The following is a 22,947-nucleotide window of genomic DNA, read 5'->3' as shown; positions in this document are numbered from 1 at the left end:
TACATTATACTACAAATTTTCTATGATCCATATCTGTTATCTTTACAACTAAGATGGGGGAAAAAACACACAAAACCTGTCTAGGCTCAGTATTTGGGCCAGTAGTAGGACAGGAGACTACTGTGAGAAAAGAGGAGGGACTGCTCTCAATGTCTAGAAGGTTCTCCTGCTTAACCTTTAAAATTCCACGTGAGCATCTGCTATCTGCAAACTTCTGCATGAATCTCTGCCTGCCCTCCTCTTTAGTTTCTTTAGTACATAATGCAGGCTGGACAAGAAAAAATTATCAGGAAATGCTTAAGTAGGAGAATGAGTGTCGTGATGGGCAAAAGATGTCAAGTCTGGGAAGCTGAGTGATTGAGGTGCTTTAGAAAGAAATGCAGGGTGTTGGGGTAATGTCCAGTTTTGGAGGAGAGGTCTAATGTCGTATTTAGGTATTCTAACTTTGTCATCATGGTAAGGACAGAAATTACAAGAAAGGCCTGAGCTGGAATAGGTGGTTTTGATTTTACAAACTAGAATGGACCTCTTTGAAGCATCCTATGACTGATTAACCACTCTACCTGCCCTCCTGTTCTGTCCTGTTTGGTTTCCAGGCGTTCCTGGAACCAGATTAGGCTGGGCAGGAGGTAGTAGAGGTCAGGGGCCCTCCATTCCTGGGCCCTATATTTAGCCACAGTACCTTTAAACAGGATGTGCTTGGCAGACAGCACATCTGCAGAGCTTGCCTGTGAGCTCAGCCCTGAGGGCTCAGGGAGGCCACTGGCATCAAAGCTAGTTTCTGTGTGAGTTCTCTTGGATGGTCAATAATGCCCTTACCCAGAGCAGCAGGGAGATAGAGTCTTCATGTTCTTCAAGTACATTTTAGCTTTCCCAGGCTTCTCAGTCTGAACCTTTGTAATCTGGATGCAAGAGCATATTCCATTTCATGTGATTCACAAAGTGAATTAGGGAAAATAAGTTTTTACACTAAGTTTTCAAATTAATGGGACCCTTTGCATCAAAGTTATGTTACATCATCTTACGTTGGATGAAGTTTCATGCTCTTCACAAACATTGTTTTTCTTCAAAGAAAAATTGTTTCAAAGGTAGATCAAATAATTACAACAAATGGGTCTGTCATTCTTATAAAAAGAATATCAGGTAATTAAGGCTCAGTAGAGACCCAAATAGAAAGGCTTAAGTGTAACATTAAGCCCTGAGGGCCTGTCAGTGATGGTAGGAGTGAGTGGTCTACATGCCCACACCCATTGGCTCTCCCTAGTGCCCTCCAAAGTCAGAGCTGGCCCCACGGGAGGGCAGAGTTCCTTTGTCTGGGACAAGAGGATACTTGTCAGTTTAACCTACCCTCCTGGACATTTATTCCAGATCATCAGAAAAGCCCTTTCTGAGGAAAAACATGTCTCAACAAAAACATCAGCTGCAGATCTTGTGACAGAAACAGATCACCTTGTGGAAGATTTAATTATTTCTGAGCTGCAGAAGAATTTTCCTTCACACAGGTAAGTATATTCCTTGGGGAAAACAACCCAGGCACATGGTGCCACATTCATAAAGAAACCCAGGGTGTAACTTGGGGAGGCTGTGCTGTTGTTCAGTGGGGACAGACCTCAACACGGAAGCCTCACAGTATGCCCCCTGATATTTTGATTGCATGGTAAACAAACTGACCCTTGTTTTCATTCTTTTTAGTATTATCTTGATAACCCTCATGTCACTGCATTACCTTACAAATACTGAAAAGGCTTCACTTTCCACAACACATGCTCAGGGAAGAACTCTGCTCCCCTCTGCCACTTAGCACTATCTCTGGAGGGAGCTAGAGCAGTAACGTTCCCTGGCAGCCCATGTCTGCTGGGTGGTGCCACACAGGTATGCTGATGATGTGACCCTGAATGGCGCTGTCAGCTGTGTGGGCCCCAGGCCCACCTACTGCTGGTGTGCCCCTGTTGGTGTGCAGTGATGCAGTCTCCTCGCCAGGCCACAGCAAGCCACAGGGAAGGCTGCTCTTCACCCCTAGGTCTTTATGAGGACCCCACCCTCTTCTCTAGAGAAGTTCTTAACATTTTTGAAGTCACCGTGTAGAGAATCCAGTGCCAATTACAAATGTTTTCCTCAATATTTGAAAAACTCAAATATTTACACAGCATTTGGCATCTAGTTCCCAGGAAGCCATAGGTCCCAGAAGACTCTCCTTGACCTCTGAGGGGCTTCTCAAGTCTCTCTGTCACTCCCAGAGTTCCACAGGACAGACTTTGGAAACCACTGCCTTGGGTGCAAAGGGTCTCTTTCCTTTCTTGTGGAGAATTGCTAAAACTAGAATACCAGGTATTGGATTTCTGGATATAGATCACTACAGTGGTCAGATTCCACATTTCAATGTACATATACAGCAGAAATATCTAAGGCCATCTCCCTCAGCAGCCATCTAGTGGAGGGGTAGGCACAGTAGACTTTTTTTTCCCTCTGAATGATTAGTTGAAGGAAAGGACAAGGTAGTGTTCAACTTAGTTCCTTTTTCTCCTGCTGTTTTCTTCTAACTGGTTAGGTTATCTCAGGGTCATCACCTCTCCCTTCAGAATTCTCTCTGCCAGTGGGTTGTATTTATTTTCTTTTGTTGATAGCCTTTGTGTTTGAGTATCTGTTATTTCATATTTCCTTATGCTGTGTGAAGTCAGGATCTCTGACATCCATTATAATTTTTTTCTTGATTGATCTTAGAGAGATAGAGAAAGGGAGAGAGAAACAGAGAGAGGAACATCGATTTGCTGTTTCATTTATTTATGTATTAATTGGTTGTTTCTTGTATGTGCTTCTTGTATGACTGGAGATCAAATCCACAACCTGATGTATTGGGACAACACTCCAACCAACTGAGCTACCCAGCCAGGGCTGTTGCAGTTTTTATAAGCTCTAAAATGTTTATAATCTCTTGACTTTTTAAAGTCTAAATTAAATGGCAATGTCAAAAGAATCATATAGTTTGCTTTTATTTTTTGAGAGAAAAAAAGCTATGGCAACCAGCCTGCTGTTTCTGGTTGAGGAATTATTTTGGTTCTTGAGATTTCAGTGGGATTGGTCCAGTTGGCTATGACAGAAATGAAGTCGGCTGGGTTGGCTATGTGGGGTCCTGGTAAAGAGCTTGAGGTCATGGCAAACTAGGTATAAAGGCATTATCGGGGCTCTGGCAGTTTTCAATCCCATTATAGTATGTGACAAACAAAATTCTGAAATTACATGCCCTATTGTATGTGTTGACAGCAGTTGCTAGTGGTTTGGATTCACCATTGTGTCAAGATGGGGTCTGGATTCCATTTTCACAAGGTAAATTTAAATATTGCTGTGTATTACAGAATATGGGTGAATGCAGCTTCTCCCACCTCCACTTGGCAGCCTCACAGTCACCAGGGGACCATTGGGCTCCAAAGCCCCTTTGGAAAACCATCTACCCAGAGCAGAGTACCTCACTAGAGTGTTCAACAGGCTCATCTAGGAGCATCTCCAACTGGCTAATGCCAAGCCTCCATTTCTGAAAAGCCCTGGGGGGTGCAAATACACACACCTAACCAGAAATCAGTGATTTAGGGAAGTGGTTCCCAAACTGCAGTCCACAAACTCATACCACCCAGGCATGAGGGCAGAGATGTGCTGGCCTGTGGTCAGCCCCTGGCTTTTTCTTACCACTTTCTTCTCTGCTCTGAGGGCAGTGCTGGGACAGGCTGAAGGCTGGATGTTGCTGTTCTATTCTCTGCTTAGTTTGTCTAGAAAATTCAAATTAGATGGAATAATTTTTCAACATATCTAGGGTCAAGTTTGGTTTTTGCCAAAGACTAGGATTTAAAAGGAAAGTATCAGAAATGTTGGCATTTAATTATGTTTTAGATCATAGACAAATTTATGATGGGAAAAATTGTGTTCATGTCATAAAATAGTACATTGTAATTTTTCTGCATTCACAGTATTTCAATATATTCCTTAAACAATGTGTTAGCAGAAGTTTGCCTATCGACCTTTCTTAGGAAGGACTTTCATTCTGAATTTATGTCCTTATTTTCAGTCTTTCATGAAAGAATATTAAAGATAGATTCCAACAACTCTTTTGTTTTAACTACCTGATGTAGGCTCCCTGGTTTATTATTTTATTTTACTCATTCATGCAATCCAAAGTCTGGGTTTCTGATCTGAACAGGCATAGACTGAATCAAACATTATTAAGGTTTAAACTTGCTTCTGCACCAGCTTTGGCAATCACCTGCTTCCCAGGGTCTCAAACTCCTCACCTGGGAATGAGAGACCCACCAAGGTCAGCCCTGTGGTTCCTGCACCAATGCTGACATATGGTGGTAATGCCAGCAAGCAAACCAGTAGGTAGATGAAGGTTGAGAGTTCCACATTCTCCATCCAGGCCTGCCCATGTTGGATTCTCAAACTTGTTTTCAGTTGATTTTAATTTAAATCCAAGTTTTGCAACTTTGAAAATATGCAGTAGCATCACTGACCCATATGTTTATATGCCTCTCCTTGTCCCTTTTATCTGGGTTGACACAGGCAAAGGACAGCAGCTTGAGCTGCTTGGTATCTACAACTGCCTGCTCTGTCCTAGTCTGAGCCCCACTTGGCAGGATGGGGCCTGTCCATCATGACTCCTGTGCCCTGCAGTATGCCCAGCACAGTTCTGGACTTGGAGAAAATATGTTCCCAGCCCACTGCCAGCTAAACACTTGCTTTCCTTCATGTCCCCACTGTATTTTTCACTGGGTACACATGTCCAGGGCAGCAGTGCTGCTAAGGTGCTGGGAGTGGGGAGGACTACAGCCTGAGAAGATGAGGCTGAAGAACATTGACTCCCTAGTGGCCTGACCTTGTCACAGAGAAAATAACCAGGAAGAAAAGCCCCAGATGCACTTGGTCATCAGTCACAAGTATTTAAATTATACAGCAGAATGTACCATTCCAATTTGTTACCAAACTTCAAACCATATCCCATTTGTTATTTTCCTCTTATATATTAGATAGGTTAATGAAGTGGCCCTTGAGCTCCTCAAATTTAGTTACATGCATTGTTTCTTTCTATTTGTGTTGCAGATTTTATGTAGATGTTCCAGTGATCTTCTTAAGGTCTCACTTTTTCTTTTCTCACTTCCATTTGTCCAAGGTAATGTCCTCACCCCCTCTGTGAAGAGCTGAAAAATATTCTCTCCTATTCCATGGTATTAACTTTCCACACAAGGACAGTCAGATTTAAGTGAATAAAACCTCTACATCCCTCCCCACATACCAATGAGGTATTTTTAGTGCCTCAAGAGTGGACACGGTCCACACCCATGTTAGCTTCCAGGAGGCCCAGCCCCAGAATGCCACCCACAGGCACAGAGCAGGTAGGGAGGTGACTGATACACCTTTCATCTCCTTTCACTCGGGCAGCTGGGTAAAGAGAAGAACTATTGGGCATGAATAAACAACTGCTAAAAATATTCAGGGCTCAGTAAGGGCACTTTGAGTTATTGCTGCCTGGTGAACCCCAGAGATGGCATTCCACACATTTTGCTAATGAACTAACAGACCCTTTGGCCCTGTGTGTCACAGGAAGTCCTGTTGGTGTGCCAGGTGAATGGCCTTTGTGCTGCCAACCGTGCTCTCTGACGCTCAGATCATCAGATCAGTCTCACAAGATGTTCTTCCTTCCTCTTCCCAGGAGACCCCAGCAATTTCCCCTCTACCTTTTATAGGTACCAGCTTCCCACTAAAATCACATTTAATTTCAAAAAAGAAAAAATCTCCACATTCCTCCTTAGTTTTCTGGAAACTGATCTTTGCATGTAAGTCATTTCCATTCCCATCTTGACCTTAGTAATGTTTTCTTACTGCTTTATTGAACTTATGCTCAATTTCAGCTTTGGTACTTGGTCCAAGTGTTTTGAGGGTGTGGACCCTTTAAGAATGTATTCATAAGCCATTTCAGGAAAAAATCATTTCACTACAAAAGGAGACATTCAAAATAGATTCAAGTCCTTAAGACTTTGGACAAGGAAACTGGCACAGCTAATACCATGTTTAATCATCAGCTAAGTGGAGTGATTCTTTGTGTGTATCACGTGTGTATGCTTCTGCTATGGCCAGGAGTTCCAGTGTCACTGCCTGGCCTCACCCCACCCAGCATGGCTCCTTGAACTGCTTCATGTCTTTCACCATGCCATTTCTTCCATTTGGACTTGCCTGCCTAGATTATATGAGCAAAGGATCCAACAGCCCATGGAGGGAGGTGATGGTAGGGAAGCACTTCCCAGCAGGAGGAGGGGACACTGAGCAGACGGAAGCAGGTAACCAGCACCCACTGTCTCTGATTGCACTCTAGACTGTAAGCTTCTGGGGGCAGATGGTACTTGACCAATTTCCTGCACAGCTGCTATTTTTCAGGGCATGAATTTCTCAGGTGTCTCAGTCAGTGCCCCCCAATCTCAGTGCTTTGGTTGTTCCTACATGGGTTTCTCTATAAGACCACAGGGAAAAGAAGGGGGAAGCACCAACCTGAAGATGATATGTATACACTCATCATATACTCTGATGCATTTCTATATACTTTATCTATAAGATGAGGGGGCTAGATGACTGTGCATATAGAGCATGAATTTCATAAATCTTTGAAATGGAAGTGGTAGTTCCAGAGTTGTTGGGGAGCAGTGAATTAACAGTGCATATGACAGCACTGTAATTGACTGAGAAGTGATATTAGAATGCAAGGTACTTATTCTCATTATAGAGCACGACAGATAGGACAACCCTGAGGACCTACAGAACTTCTGTGAAGACAGGAATGTTCTATCTTCACTTTTCACTGTGATAGCCTCAAGCCCATGTGACTAGTGAGCACTTGAAATGTGACTAGAGAGACTAAGGAACAGACTTTAATTGTTTAAATTCTATTTATTTTAAATTATTTAAATTTAAACAGCCATAGGTAGCTAGTGGCTATTGGATTGGCTAGAGCAGTTACAGAGGTTTCCATTTTAGTCTTTTTATTAACAATATGATGTCAATCTCATCTGCAAGTCCATTGATGACAAATCTTAGGACACATGGCCCCTCTGGAAAAAGTGATTTCTAGGAATGCTGGAAGGGAGGGAGTGTCCTGCCCAGCACTCTGACCTCTTAGCCTCCGACATCAGGGGTTAAGCAGCTGGCTGATGACCATGACTGACAGTACACCAAATGCCAGCAGTAGGACATGAAGCATTTTTTCTCACTCAGTGTCCCCATCTTAGTAAAAACATGGGTATTTCATGAGATGCTAATGGAGGACCTCTCAGGAGGGCCTCGTATTCACACATAAAACAAAGGTTTGCTTGACACCTGCCACGGACCAGGCCCTGGTGGCATGATAGTGCAGGGCAGGAGCCCCACCCTTGGTGAACCTGGCTCTGTGACAGTTAGGAACACATACTGAACATTGTTGCGTGCCAAGCACTGTCTTATTTGATTTAGATAGAATATGCTCTTTCCTCCTGAGAACAGTTCTGGGGGCATAAGTAGTAGCCAGCTTTGTGGGACCCCAGCTTGTGGATGTCGGCTGTGATGCACTTACCAGTGCCTGAGTAACCCTTGCCATGCTGAGCTGAGCCTGTGCGGATGTCTAGAGGAGGGAGAAGGACAGGAGGGAAGAACTGGGTCTTTGGTGGTGCCTTTGTTGAGGCAGACATGACTGAGGACAGCCAGGAGCACTCTTCTGTGCAGGCTGATTCAAGATGTTGGTTGTTTTATCCAGGTTCCTAATAGGAAGTAGATGACCCGCTCCCATGAGTGTGGTTTTAGGAGGCTTGGACCACAGAGGACTAATTACAAAGGAGGGGCAAGGGATGGGCCTGCTGTACCTGGTGCAGGATGGTGCTTAGGTCTGTGGCTAGGATGCACATGTGTGGACTGCTAGGGATGGTGAGTAAGGGACCTAAAAAGGGAGGGATAGGGCAATAATCATAACCTCATTCTCCCACTTCCTCCTCTCCTTTGAGTTCCCAAGGGGCAGAAGTACCCTGTGGGACAGTCTACCCCAGGCCCGTGGGCCAGAGGCCAGAGTGGAGAGGGCCTCTGTGGAAAATTGTCAGCTCCCATTGAGCCCACCTGGTGAAGGATGGTGGGCACAGGTACAATTGTCACCTTTTCTGCAGTTCAGGAGAGGCCAGCTGGATAGAGACCTGGGAAGAATCAGCTCTAGGTGGCAATTAACACCTCAGAACCAGCAAGACTGTCTTCCCCAGACACTACTACTATAGTACTACTGGTGGGAGGAATGGAGCTTGGGCCCTGCTCTGAGGCTGCTGTTCATGTTCTTCCTTGTCGTGTCTTTGGCCTTCTCTTCTCCAGACTAAAATTAAAACAGAGTTAGCATTGCTTTACGAGATCTTCCCAGGGTTTTTCATTCTTGTATTTCTTTATTACCTAGCCCACTCACACCTCCCTGATGCTTCTCCAAAACTCCTACATCAAGGTGTCACTTTACATTTTCTAAATCCTGCTGAGTCAGAAAACTAGCAGACAGATGGAAACACAGATAAGTCTTATAGACTCTGCCTCTGCTTGACCTGGAAAATTATAAGGAAATCTCTTTACTGTGTCAGCTTTGTCTTTGACGGGACTGGAAGCAGTTTGAAGTGCTTTGTCTTGAGTTCTTGGTGCGTTTTCTCAGGCTGAGCTCCTGCCCACCACAGGTTCATTGCAGAAGAGGCTGCAGCTGCAGGGGCCAAGTGCGTGCTCACCCCTAGCCCCACCTGGATTGTTGACCCCATTGATGGCACCTGCAACTTCGTGCACAGGTGAGCATAAGCACAGGTCACCCCATTCTAGTGCCTAAGCTGTTCTCTAAGACTTTGTCTTTCCCAAAGTAGTATTTTTGGAGGCAGGAGTATATAAGCAAACCTCTAATAGGCTTATAGTTTCATTACAAAGGTGATCAAGTCTTGATAGTTTTAAAATAAGGTTTTCCATTTATGAGAAACTCTCAGAACATGTAGGAAATCTTCACTTGTTTAAAAACCATATGTCTTTGTGTTGGGTTGACTTAAGAAGGATCTATGGAGAAGCAAGCAAGTTTAGAAAGAAACATGTAGAGCCCAGCAGCTGCCAGAGTGTGAGGTGTAGACAGGAGCATGTGGGGTGGGTAACATTCCAGAGCCACCTTCAGAATAGGAGCAAACCTCATGTCACCATGAAATAGGACAAGGAACCCATCAGAAGCTGGTCAGGGCTAATCTGACTGAATTGATGCAGCTAAAGAGCAGAAGTTTTAGAGAAGTCAGGGGGGCCAGTGGAGGTAGGGGAAGGAAAGTGAGCTATAGAGCTGGGGAGGTGACAGGGACATGGTCCCAGAAGCTGTGACCAATGGAGCAGGTGTTGGAACTATACCCACTTGTCCAGGACTGACAGCATTGAAAGCAATGTTGTCTCCACAGAGGCCGGTTCTCCTTTGGGAACATGCATAGAACCCCAGGACTGCTGGCACAGGTTCCTGGCCCATCTGCAGGTCCCTATTCAGTAGGTTGGGACAGCCCATGGATTTGCATTACTGGGCCATACTTTGAGAGCCCCTGCCATAGATGACAAGGAAATGCTCCATTTTTTTCACTTAAAGTGATGAAAGCCAGATGATGGGGTCCTCGCTGTTGTTACTGTTCTCTTACATGTTGCAGCAAACAGTATGTTTGTATATATAATTATGTAAACTAATTCTGATATAGCATGTTAATCATCACCCTTTTCTAAATGTGGTTTATCTTAATTCAGTCAGTCATGCCCACACAGGTGACCCTTTGAGGCAATTGAATAGTGCCATCTGGTGACAGCAACAGTGTCACCAGACTATAATTTAACTAAAGCTTGACACTCCCTGGGGAGTTTATGTGGAATCACAGGTCTCCCCTCTTAAATGTGTTTGCCTGATGGAGCACCTGTTATTTCTGTCTCATCTGCCATCCTAGTATGCTGGTATTGGGGACAGAGTCAGCCAAGCCCTTTGGTGTGGTAAAGGCCACACATCCACTGACCCTAGGGCCAAGGGAAATATGGAGCCAGAGAGACAACTTGGAAATGAGCATCAGTTGGAGAACAAGCTGTGTTGCTGACCCTTATAGTTACAGAACACCATCAAGGTGATTCTCATGGCCTAAAGGCATCCAGAAGACTTTGGCCACTGCAGCTCAGATAGGACCTGTGTGTTCTTATGTCCAGCAGTGTTGGGACTAAAGCCAGTGGGAGAGAGCTCCTCTGAGAGTCAGAACTATACTTGCTCAGTGAGCCAGCCACCAATGTGTGACAGTGTCACACAGCTGCCACCTCAGCAGTCAGGGCTCAGATCTGTGTATGACTGGTTTCCTGTAGGTTAGCAGTACCCAGCCTTTCCTTGTTCCTACTTGTTAAGCTCTGATGATCTTCACATCAAGGAAAGATTATTTTGAAAACACAGAGTAGCAACAATAAAATCAGAAAATAAACCACAGGCAAACTGTGACATCACAGCCAGCCTTCAACCACTGTGGCTCATGCCTGTTGTTGGTTGCTTGGGTGCTCACAGGAGAGACAGGGTGATAAGGGCTGTTGTTGTCACCCAGGCCCATCCATCCTCTGGGAGGGTGGATGCTGCGCCCTGGGGCTTGTGATGTCACCTCCTGCCGCGGTGGGAGGCACCTCACTCCACCTGGGACACGAGTCTGGCCTTTTTGGAGGTTTCGGCTGTTCCTTTAGATCTCTGAGAACCAGAAAGTTGATTATTATTGTATGGTCCCTCTCAATTGGGTACTTGGTCATTGTTGAATTCCATCAATTTTGCATGACTTTTGAAATATCACTTTCTTTCAAGGTCAGCTGTCTTACAACACGGTCAGCTAAGCCTGTTTGTTTTGAAAGCAGTTAGTGAAAATTGTGGGAAGTAGTTTTTTAAAAAAACAAAGCCATCCATAGTAAGATGGCTCTTACTAGAAAGCTCCTTCTGTGCCATGAGAGATGGTAGGACACAGCCACACAGAGGCGCCTAAGTGCATGCAAGAGGTTTTTGCAAGAGGCCATTTATATGTTTTAGAGTGCAAACCATTTTGTTTTCCTTTGCAGATTTCCAACCGTGGCAGTAAGCATTGGATTTGCTGTAAACCAAGAGGTACGTGGTGGGTGGGGCTCTTGGTCCCTGGGGCCCCAGTTCAGGTTTCATTTAGTCACCTTCTTTTTTGGTTTCGACCTCTGCACTCCTGTTTTGCTCTCTTTGTCATGTGCCTGAATCATGACTAGTAAGTCCAAGCATGTGTTTTTCAAATATGAGAAAGTAAACAAATGCAAACCAGTTTGGAGGTGTGCAGGCTTGGGGCTCTGTGGCCGGCCTTTGTTTCTACCATGTTTTTTTTCTGACATGGTCGTGGAAGAGGAAGTTCTGAGCAAATTGTCCAAGTCAGTCTCCATCTGACCCCTGGGGCATGTGATTTAGTTACACACAAAAAGAACTCCTATTTTTGGAGGACATTTTTAATCCCAATATTCCATTAATTCTTCATCTTCCTCTAGCTATTAGTGTGAGAATGTGGCTGTTTCAGGGTTCCCATAGGACCTTGGAACTAAGCAAGATCAGAGGGCCTGCAACAAAGGCGTGGGATCCAGGCTTAAACTTTACTAGTCAGTTTAAGCAATAACACAGAAAAGCCATAGTTTCTTTGTAGTTACTACACTTATATTTAAATGAGACTGGGGGCTCAGTGTTTTTCAAAAGCAGCCTTCCTTTACAGCACCATTTTTTCATCTTAATCCTCGGTGTTACCATAGATTGCCTAACATGGAAACTTAGAGAAGTTTATATCTGTGTAGAAGTATTTAAGATTTTTAATATTGAAATTTAGGTAAGGAATTAATTACTTGTTTCTTTATTAAATGTTGTCACTGAAGCAAGTGGCGAATTGAGTGCTCCCCTCAGAGGGTGATGCTCATCACCACGGTGTCAGTAACTGAGGGAGAGGACCAAGTACTGTGGTCTGGCAAGGTCACCCACTGGTAAGGCCACATCCTCTGATGGGTCTGGTGTGTATGACTGAACAGGTGGTCTGGGCCTGTAGTGGATGGCCCCTGGTCAAAGGGAGCATCCCACCCTACCCTCAAGGCCTCAGGGCCACCTGCTGGCCCCAGGGGCACAGGGCCCCCACAGTAGGCTCCCTGAGTCCAGCCCAATTCTAGGACTGACCTGGATTTGGGAAGCCCTTTAAAGCCAGGGTAGTGGAGGGGGGAGGATAGTTAAGTATTGCTGGAAGGCTATAGGCCCTTGGTAAGTGCTGGCTCCAACATCCTTCTCAGCAATAAACCCAATTCCCTCTCACAGTGGGCAAGCTCAGCCAGGGCCGGCAGAGACTTTCCTGAGGCATTTGGTCTGGGTCTCTCTTTATTTTCCAAAGAGATGAATACTTAGCTAACCTCCAGCACACTTGCTCTTGTTAACCCTGAATAGTGAGAAGTCAGTAGAGGAAAGGAACAAAAACACATAGGGTCAGGTAGCATTTTTTTCATACTCACCTCTTCTTTTCACCATCCCTAACTGTGGCCCATGGCCTCATCGCTGATTTATGGCAGTATTGCTGCTGGTTAGCACGTGCCTGCTCAGGGCAGAGCCCCCTTGGTGAGTCCCAGCTGTCTTCCTGGGACTGCCTTTGGGTTCCATGATTCTGCTGGCATTCTTCATTCTTCACACATCAGCAATTTTGAGGAGGGGGTCTTGTGGAGTTTGATTAGAGGCACAAGTAACCTCACTCCACCCCCCAGAAAAAATAAGCCTTTCTAAAGATTCAAGCTTTTTCAGTAACTTTTAGTTACTTATGTTTGTTTATGTTGTTTTAATATGTTTTTTTAGTTTTAGTATATTTTTAAATATAGTAATTTTTTAAAAAAGAAATCTTGTTTTTATGCCATTTTGAATCTAGATGCTGATTTTTTTAATTCCCTTTTGTATTTTCTATTGCATCATCATTGCATTAGTTAAAACACCTTCACCTTTGAATTACTGTGTTATTTTCTGTACTCATTAAATGAATGGCACTTGTTTTCTGTACTGCTCCTGCCCCCCAGCTTGAATTTGGAGTGATTTACCACTGCACAGAGGAGCGGCTGTACACAGGTCGGAGAGGCCGGGGTGCCTTCTGCAATGGCCAGCAGCTGCGGGTCTCCGGGGAGACAGGTGGGGACTTCATGCATCTTGTCACAGTTCACTTCAGATTAAGAAATGTCCATGGAAAATGCCAAAAAATCACCGTTCCATGAGACAGTGGTGAAATCTCCTGCTGAGAGTTCAGTCTCTTTTTAGGGATACCATGTCCCTGAATAACTGGAAATTGAGCCAGTTCTATATCTTAATGTTTTTGTGAATGTGGCCAGAGCTTTAAATAGTCTCATTCTATTTTGTACTCACATCTTTCTTCTTCATTACTAAAAGAAACCCAGTCATTAATTATGATTTGGTCTCTAGCAGTCCAATGAATACCACAGGCAGAGTCAGAAGCATGCTGTGGCTTCAAAGTGTTTAGGTGAATCTCAGTAATCATGTCACCTGGATGATGTCACCCAGGTACGGTCTGTGGCTCCTTGGATGTGGACTAACTATAGCTGGCTTCGGTTTCTGTAAGAAGTCATATACACAAGTAATGTTTTCACTCACCACCAATGTTCCATTGTCATTATTATTCTTAAAGCAGAACCTCAGGGGCATCCAGTTGTTCTTATAAAGGGACTGTGTTATATTTAATCTGCATATAACTGTGTATCAATAACAATATGCTGGTTTAGGTGGCTTACTCTTTTTGTTCCCTCTCACTGATTAAACTGGTAATATTTTAGCATTTTGTAGGATACTCTCAGGCACAGAATATTACAAGACAAATAAAGAGAAGAGCCCAAGACTAGGAACAGGTGGATTAGAAGACTGTAAAAGATCCATAATATCCATGATTGGACATTCCTACTAACATCTCACTTGTGTGTTTCTTTAGTAGGACATCATAAGGTCCCCTCTCTCCTCAGTTGTCTCCTTTACTGATCATGGAGTCAGTTTGTGTTATCAACACTTCTCTGAGCTCCTCTGCCTTCCTTACTGCCTCCCTCTACCCATTTCCAGCTTCTCTTTTAAACATTTCTTTCCTGCCCTGGCTGGTGTGGCTCAGGGGATTGAGTGCTGGCTCACAATCCAAAGGGTTACTGGTTCAATTCCCAGTCAGGGCACATGCCTTGGTGGCGTGTGAGGTCCCCGGTAGGGGGCACTCAAGAGGCAGCTACTTATCGATGTTTCTCTCCCTCTTCTTTCTCCCTCCCTCTCTCTAAAAATAAATAAATAAAATCTAAAAAAAAATTATTTCCTAGTGCCCCTCTTCCATTGCCTATTTATTCTGCCTTTACCTCCTCCTTGGATGACACCTGTGTGCCTAGATGGCCTCAGAGGCAATAAGAGGTATGCTGTGCCCTCCAGCTACTCCTCATCTGTTAAGAAGTAACAGTTCCCCAGCTGTGATCCACAATGATCTGGTGAAAGCAGCATCATCCATGAGCCCTGTACTGTTACTTTCTTATATTTGGGTTTCTATAATACCAAAGATGTTGATCCAGGTGCAGCAGGAAGTATTTACTTATTTGCAGTGATACAAACTCCTCTTTGCAGTGTTATGACCCTATGAACAGCTGGTCTGTTAGGGAGGTGACCTGTCATTGTATTAAGGTCGGGGCAGAGCTGCCTTGCAGAGTCTGAGGAGGCTCCCAAGGAGGCCTATGAGAGTCATGAGCACACCCAGGGTGAGAAGGGGAGACAGTCACGATAGGCTTCAGAGAGAGGTGGGAAAAGCAGGACATACTAACCAGTTACCACTTGAGTCCCAGCCCTGCCCCATTCCTCCCTCTCCCAGAAATGTTTTGTTTGGCTGTGTAAAAAGTGGGATTAATTACAGCCACACATGCCAAGAGGCAACCACTCAAGCTGAATTGTGTAACTCGGTAGTGAGAAAGCATATTATTAAATATGCTTATGTGAACTTGGCTCTATCTTCAGTCTGACTTTAACACTCAGCTCTATTCACACACACTCAGCTCTAGTCAGCTGCCTGCATTGCTTGGTAGTGCATTAGAACTTCATGTCCTTGCTGGGGCTCTCAGACCTCTCGTCCTGCACTGGCGACCCCATCCACATGGGCACTGTATTTGGCCCATCATTGGCCTTTTTGTCCCAAATGTTCATTGCTCACTGTTATAAACCCCCCTCTGCTACACACATGTTCAAAAACTCTTTTGTGATTTAAAAAAAATTTTTATCCTTACCAAGGACATTTTTTTTCATTGCTTTTTAAAGAGGGAGAGAAATAGGGAGAAACATTGATGCAAGAGAAAAAATAGCAATTGGTGACCTTTTCATACATTGCACAATCGGGAATCAAACCTGGTATGTGCCCTGACTGAGAATTGAACCCACAACCTTTTGGTTTGTGGGACAACACTCCAACCAACTGAGCTACACTGGCCAGGGCTGATTTTTTTTTTTTAATTCTAACTTACTTACAAAGTCCAGTGAGTGTTTCAACCTGGTCATTTTCTATTTAATGGGTGACTAGGTTTCTATGGAATGTGATGGAGTATACTCTTTATCAGCACAGTCTTTAGGCATTGTGCAGACCTAGTTTCAAATCCTGATTCTGCTATTTTCTAATGCTGTAGCTTGTCAGTTAACCTATCCAAACCTCAATCCTCATGTATAAAGTGATATGATGATAATTATCATCATAATGTAAACTTTGAGGGTTAAATAAAATTATATATAGAAAGCGTTTGGCAAAGTCCCTGGCACATGGTACCCAAAAAATCAGAGTCATTATCTTTTTAATCATTTTTTTATTTTTCAATCACAGTAGACATACAATATTATAGTAGTTTCAGGTGTACATACCAATGATTAGACATTATATAACTTACCCAATAAATCTTGTATCCATCTGACACCATTCATAGTTACTCAGATATTAACAACTATATTCACTATGCTGTATTCTACATCTCCATGACTATTCTGTAACTATTTGTACTTCTTAATCCCCTCACCTATTTCACCCATTTACCGAAGCCCCCTCCCATCTGGCAACCATCAAAATATTCTCTATCTATGAGTCTGTTTCTGTTGTGCTTGTTCACTTCTTTTGTTTTTCAGATTGAATGGTTGATAGATGTATATTTATTGCCTTTTTAAAAATATTTTTATCTTTTCCCCCCTTTTTTTTAAAGAAGACCCTTTAACATTTCTTGTAATACAGGTTTAGAAGTGAAGAACTCCTTTAACTTTTTCTTGTCTGGAAAGCTCTTTATCTGTCCTTCTTTTCTAAATGACACCTTTGCTGTATAATCTTGATTGTAGGTCCTTGCTTTTCATCACTTTGAATATTTCTTGCCAAACTGCTGTAGCCTGCAAAGTTTCTGTTGAGAAATCAGCTGAAGGTCTTTTGGAAGCTTCCTTGTAGGTAACTGACTGCTTTTCTCTTGCTTCTTTTAAGATTTTCTTTTTGTCTTTAACCTTTTGCATTTAATTAATATGTGTCTTGGTGTGGGCCTCTTTAGGTTCATCTTATTTGGAACTCTCTGTGCTTCCTGGGCTTATATGTCTAGTTTATTTACCAGGTTACGGAAGTTTTATGTTACAATTTTCTCAAATAAGTTTTCATTTCTTGCTCTCTCTTTTCTACTTCCAGCAACCCATGATGCTAATGTTGGTAGACATGAAGTTGTCCCAGTGGCTCCTTACACTATCTTCATTTTTTTTTGAGGGGGGGCGGGTCTTTTTTCTGTTCTGATTGGATGTTTTTTGCTTCCTTGTATTCCAAATTGTTGATCTGATTTTTGGCTTCATCTACTATACTGTTGATTCCCTATAAATTATTCTTCATTTCAGTTATTGTATCCTTTATTTCTGGCTGGTACTTTTTGATGATGTTGTGGTTCTCACTAAGTTCATGGAACATCCTTATAACCAGTGTTTTGAACTCTGCATCTAATAGATTGTTTATCCTTATTTTGTTTAGTTCTTTTTCTTGAGTTTTGTTCTGTTCTTTCATTTGGGACATGTTTTTTTATCTCCTCATTTTGGCAGCCTCCCTATGTTTGTTTCTATGTATTAGAGCTGCTATGTCTCCTGGGCTTGGTAGAGTGGCCTTATGTAGTAGGTGTCCTGTAGGGTCCAGTGGCACAGAGTCCCTAATTCCTCAGGCTGGGTACTACAGGTATGCCCCATCCCTGCCCCATGTCCTGCCCTGTGTACACCCCTCTGTTATATTTGAGCCTTGGTTGCTTTTGGCACGTCAATGGAAGGGATGTACCCTCAGGCCTATCAACGATATGGACTGGTCGCAACCACTAACCGCCATGGAGGATCAGTTGTTCCAGGGCCTGCCCCACAGAGCAGGACTTACTTCAGCAGGGCTCTGGTGCCAACTGAATCCACCCCTTGAGTGCGTCACTTATAGAGGTGGCTGGATAGTGGTGCTTCCACATGGTCTGAAGCTGCCCACCAGGTATGCTGACTCTGGGGCCTCTTGGGAGCTTCAGGCCAAGGTCAGCCACCACCTGTGTTCTGCACAGAGTTACCTGGCATGAGCCACAAAGCAGTCTGCAGATGACTGCTACTTGTGTGGGCTTGGAGGTGCCCAGGAGAGGTCAAGCTGAAAAACCAAGGCTGTCTGCCACTAGAGCTGGATTTGGGACCACTTAGCGAGAGATACTGGGCACGCTGATGCCAGAAGCTGCTTGTTTGAGAGATTTTAGGAAAGTCTGAGGCATGAGCCAAGACAGGCCATTCATATGGGTAAGCCACTGGAAACAGCTTGGGTGGGCCCAAAAATTGACTGGGGCAGGGTCTCAGGGAATCACCGAGGCAGAGGGAACATTGTGAACTGGGCTGATGGAGACTCAGATATGGTGCCCAGCTGCTAGCTCTGCCAGGACTTATCTGGGAGAAAGCTGCCCCCTCAGCTCTTGCCCTGATACCAGACAATGCATTTCCTCCCCATATGTCCCTGGCACCTTTTGAGCTGCTGTCCCTGTGCTGGAGCTCAGAGGGAGTAAATTAGAGGAAGTCCATGCATGAGCCCTTTAAGAGGAACTGCATGGGACTCCAGAAGCCCTCTGTCTCCTTCAGCCGCAATCCCTGACAGTTTTTACAGGCAGAGGTAATGGGGAGTTCTCTTCCTGGCACTGGAACTCTGGGCTGGGGGTCCTGGTGTGGGCCTGGGACTCCTCACTCCTCGATGGGGACCTCCGAACCTGAAATCCCTCCCAATTTTTATCCACTACACATGAGTGTGGGACAAGCCCATTTTCAAATCTCTACCCCTCTTACTAGATTCAATGTGGCTTCTTTAAATCTCTGGCTAGATTTCAGGTGGTTCTGAATTCTGGTTGTTCTGCAGTTTAGTTGTAATTTTGATGTGGTTGTGGGAGTTGGTGAGTACCGCATTTATCTGTGCTACCATCTTGACTGAAAGTCAAACGATTAGCGATAGTCGTTATTAAAGAAGAAACTTGAGTCTTTGCACAAGATCATAGACCATTATTAAAATTAAAATGCATTTCTGGAGGAAACAGCCATTAAAATGAGTACCACTGATTTTTTTCTCCTGTGCTGCTTCTTTTTTTTTTTTTTTTGCTTTCTCTTTTCCAGTTCCTATTATACCTTTCTGTAATGTCTTCAAAAACAAAAACGAAATCTCCAACAAACAAACAAAAAAAGCTACCCTGGATTAGGGTGAAGGATTAGATGAGGCCAGGTTTTATTTGTAGCCTTTTCTTCAAATTTTACTTGAGAAAATTTCAAACATCCACAAAGCAGACAGAAAAAGCACAGTGAACCCATCACACAGCTCCAGTACTGCCAACTCACAGCCAATTCTGCTTCAGCCATACCCCCAGCCAATTCCCAGCTCCCCCATACAATTCCCTGATACAAATCCCAAACATGATTCCACTTTCTAGCTAGCATTTTTGTATGGATCTCTAAAACATGCAGACAATTCTCTGAAAACCTAATCACAATACCAATAATATCACAACCCTCCAAAAATTAATAATCATTCCTAAAATCATTAAGTGTCCAGTCAGTGTCCAAATTGCCACTTATCTCATCTATGGAAAATGGCCTTCCAGAGCCACAATCTGAGTTCTAGCTGTCATTATAGCTCGTAGGAAATTTAGTTGTTTTATGATACGAAATTCATCATGAGTTCATACTGATGTTTTCTAGTCTTTATTTAACACTTCTGTGTATGTCTCCTCTGCCCCATGGTAAAAATCCCTATGCACAGTGATGCCAGGAATTTAATAGTGTCACACTATCCATGTTTGCTTTATCCTACAACACACACCCATCAGTTTCAGAATATAATACTAGCCGTACTATTAACAAATGATTACTAAAAATAGTTTGAAAGAGTTTTTTGGTGGTTTTGTTTTGTCTTTTTGGAATTTTTTTTTTGCCCTTCACAAATATTCCACTAGGGTCTGGGGTCAGATTGCTGTGAGAGTCTCTGAAGTGGTTCTTTGTTCCCTTAGGTTATGCCACCAACTGAGGATAATCACTTAGATACTTTTGTTTTACTTTATTTTTTATTTAGAAGGATTACTTTTGTAAAATTGATTTTATTTTGTAATTATTTTTTAAAAAGTGAACGGTTCCAAAGTCAAATCTATAATACAAAATATATTCAAAGAAATTTAGCTTCTGTCCTTCCTTGTCCTTTTTACCCTATAGATAACCATTAAAAATTTTAATAAACTATTAACATTTTTATTTTAATAAAATAAAATAGTCCATTTTTATTCTTTAAAAAATAAGCAGCTGTTTTATTTGCTTTTATTGTTTTCATATAATTTTTGGTGTTTAGAAAGGTTTATATTTTTATTATAATAATTATCTTTGACTTAAAATATTTATATAACATCCCTAGTTCTCTCTTTTTAGAGTTATTGTCTATTGAGTCCCTATTATAATTAATACTAAACTTAGCTTGTAACCTCTTCTCCCTGCTCTTTGCATACTCTAGTATATCACTTAAAAATGATATTCTTTTACTCTCCAAAACTACAACACAATCAGTGAGCATATTCTAGTTGTCACATCCTCACCCATTATCTTTAACAAAGATTTTATTTATTTATTTTTTAGAGAGGGGGGAAGGGAGGGAGAAACGGAGAGGAAACATCAATGCGTAGTTGCCTCTCATGCACCCCCTACTGGGGGACCTGGCCTGCAACCCAGGCATGTGCCCTGACTGGCAATCAAACCTGCGACCCTTTGGGTTGGATTGGATTGCCAGCACTCAATCCACTGATCCACACCAGCCAGGGCACATACTCACCCATTATCTTTTCAATTTTGGATGGTTGTGCTGTAGATGCATTGGCAGAGCAAATAGCCATTATGCACTATGCTTTTACCCTAACACTGTCATTTAGTATTTAGCCTTGATTCCACAGGTAAATGTATATTTAATACCCACCACATTATGTTGATGTTTCTGCAACCATTTTGGTTGTGTGAAGCTCATTCACTAGCACAGCTTTCTCAAACTTTCTGAAATTAGGACCAACTCATTTACATTCCTGAAAAGATTGTTGAAGACCTCTAAAGAACTTTTGTTTATATAAGTTATATCTATATTTATATATTAGAAATTTGAATAGAAATTTAAAAATACTTATTAATTTATCTTTTTTTGCTTTTTAAATTTATTATTTAAAATGAAGAACTTTAAATTTTAATATGAATAGTATATTTTTATGGAAAATAACCACATTTTCCACAACAAAAAATTTTTTTTGCTGTGAGAAGAGTGGCAATGTTTTACTTTTTCTCTTCCAAATCTCTTTGCTGTCTGGCTTAATGGAAGACAATTAGATTCTCATATCTGCTTCTATATTCAGTCTTTTATAATATATTGGGGGGGGTTGTTCTTTTTTAAAATTTAATCTTTATTGTGTTTTTTTTGCCATTACCATTTCATCCCCTTATACCCCCTTGCCTGTAGTAATTACCACACTGATGTCCATGAGTCCTTTTTCCTTTTTGTTGAATCCCTCCACCCCCTACATCACCCCCACCACTAGCTGTCATCAACTTTCCATATATGAGGCTGTCTCTGTTTTGCTAGTTACATCAGTTTGTTCATTAGATTCCACATATGAGTAAGCTCATATGGTATTTATCTTTCTCTCACTGGCTTATTTCACTTAGTATAACATTCTGCAGATCCATCCATTCTGTTCCAAAAAATAAAATTTTCTTCATTTTTACGGCCAAGCAGAATTCCATTGTGTAAATATCCCAGCGTTGTTTTATCCACTCAGCTATTGATGGACACTTGGGCTACTTCCATATCTTGGCAACTGTAAATAATGCTGTAATGAGCATAGGGGTGCTTATGTTCTTTTGAATTAGTGTTTTGGGTTCATTCAGATATATTTCAGAAGTGGGATAGCTGGGTCAAAAGGCAGATCCATTTTTAATTTTTTGAAGTATCTCCATACTGCTTTCCACAATGGCTACACAAGTCTGCATTCCCACCAACTGTGCAAAAGGTTCCCTTTTTCCACATTCTCGCCAGCACTTGTTCTTTGTTGATTTGTTGATGATACCCATTCTGACAGGTGTGAGCTGATATCTGACTGTGGTTTTAATCTGCATTTCTCAGATGATTAGTGACGTTGAGCATCTTTTCATATGTCTTTTAGCCATCTGTATGTCCTATTTGCAGAAGAGTCTATTCAGGTCCATTGCCCATTTTTTTAAGTATATTTTATTGATTATGCTATTACACTTGTCCCATTTTTTTCTCCACTTTATACCCTTCTGCCCTGCACCCCACCAGCCTTCAAACTTAGTTCATGTCCATGGGTCATACATCTAAGTTCTTTGGCTTCTCCATTTCCTATACTATTCTTAACCGCCCCTTCTATTTTGTACCTAACATTTATGCTTCTTATTCCCTGTACATTTTCCCCCACTTTCCCCTTCCCTGCTGATAACCCTCCATGTGATCTTCATTTCTGTGATTCTGTTCCTGTTCTAATTGTTTAGTTCGTTTTTCTTTTGTTTTTTTTTTAGGTTCAGTTGTCGATAGTTGTGAATTTGTTGTGATTTTACTGTTCACAGTTTTGATCATCTTTTTCATAGGTAAATCCCTTTAACATTTCATATAATAAGGGTTTGGTGATGATGAGCTCCTTTAACTTGACTTTATCAGGAAAGCACTTTATTTGCCCTTCAATTCTAAATGATATCTTTGCTGAACAGAGTAATCTTGGATGTAGGTCCTTGCCTTTCATGACTGAATACTTCTTTCAAGCCCCTTCTTACCTGCAAGATTTCTTTTGAGAAATCAGCTAATAGTCTTAAAAGAACTCTTTGGAAGTAACTGTCTCCTTTTCTCTTGCTGCTTTTAAGATTCTCTCCTCATCTTCAATCTTGGGTAATATAATTATGATGTGCCTTGGTGTGTGCTTCCTTGGATCCAACTTCCTTGGGACTCTCTGAGCTTCCTGGACTTCCTGGAAGTCTATTTCCTTTGCCAGATTGGGGAAGTTCTCCTTCATTATTTTTTTCAAATAAATTTTCAATTTCTTGCTCTTCCTCTTCTCCTTCTGGTACCCCTATGATTTGCTCTGAAGTTACTAAACTTCTCCTCATTTTTTTGAATTCTCATTTCTTCATTCTCTTCTGGTTGAATGTTTGTTTTTTCTGTCTGCTCCAAATTGTTGATTTGAGTTCCAGTTTCCTTCCCTTAACTGTTTGATCCCTATATATTTTTTATTTCACTTTTCATAGCCTTTACTTTTCCCTCTATTTTGCGACCATACTCAACCATTTCCATAAACATCATGATTACCAGTGTTTTGAATTCTGCATCTGATAGGTTAACTATCTCT

General features: G+C 42.3%; 1 protein-coding gene across 2 annotated transcripts in view; it reads left to right on the top strand.

Annotated features, from left to right (window-relative positions):
- IMPA2 (inositol monophosphatase 2) overlaps positions 1-22,947 on the top strand; it is a 67,201-nt gene that overhangs the window by 25,940 nt on the left and 18,314 nt on the right. For both annotated transcript variants that reach the window (XM_045850389.1, XM_045850391.1), the window contains 4 exons: positions 1,369-1,502; positions 8,703-8,807; positions 11,095-11,140; positions 13,081-13,189. In XM_045850389.1, coding sequence (XP_045706345.1) covers positions 1,369-1,502; positions 8,703-8,807; positions 11,095-11,140; positions 13,081-13,189 — 394 coding nt within the window. The remainder of the gene's footprint in view (positions 1-1,368; positions 1,503-8,702; positions 8,808-11,094; positions 11,141-13,080; positions 13,190-22,947) is intronic.

The sequence above is a fragment of the Phyllostomus hastatus genome, unplaced genomic scaffold, assembly GCF_019186645.2.
Source record: "Phyllostomus hastatus isolate PE091 unplaced genomic scaffold, TTU_PhHast_1.1 phas_contig_80, whole genome shotgun sequence".
Lineage (NCBI taxonomy): Eukaryota > Metazoa > Chordata > Mammalia > Chiroptera > Phyllostomidae > Phyllostomus > Phyllostomus hastatus.
This window is presented reverse-complemented; position numbering and strand designations above follow the sequence as displayed.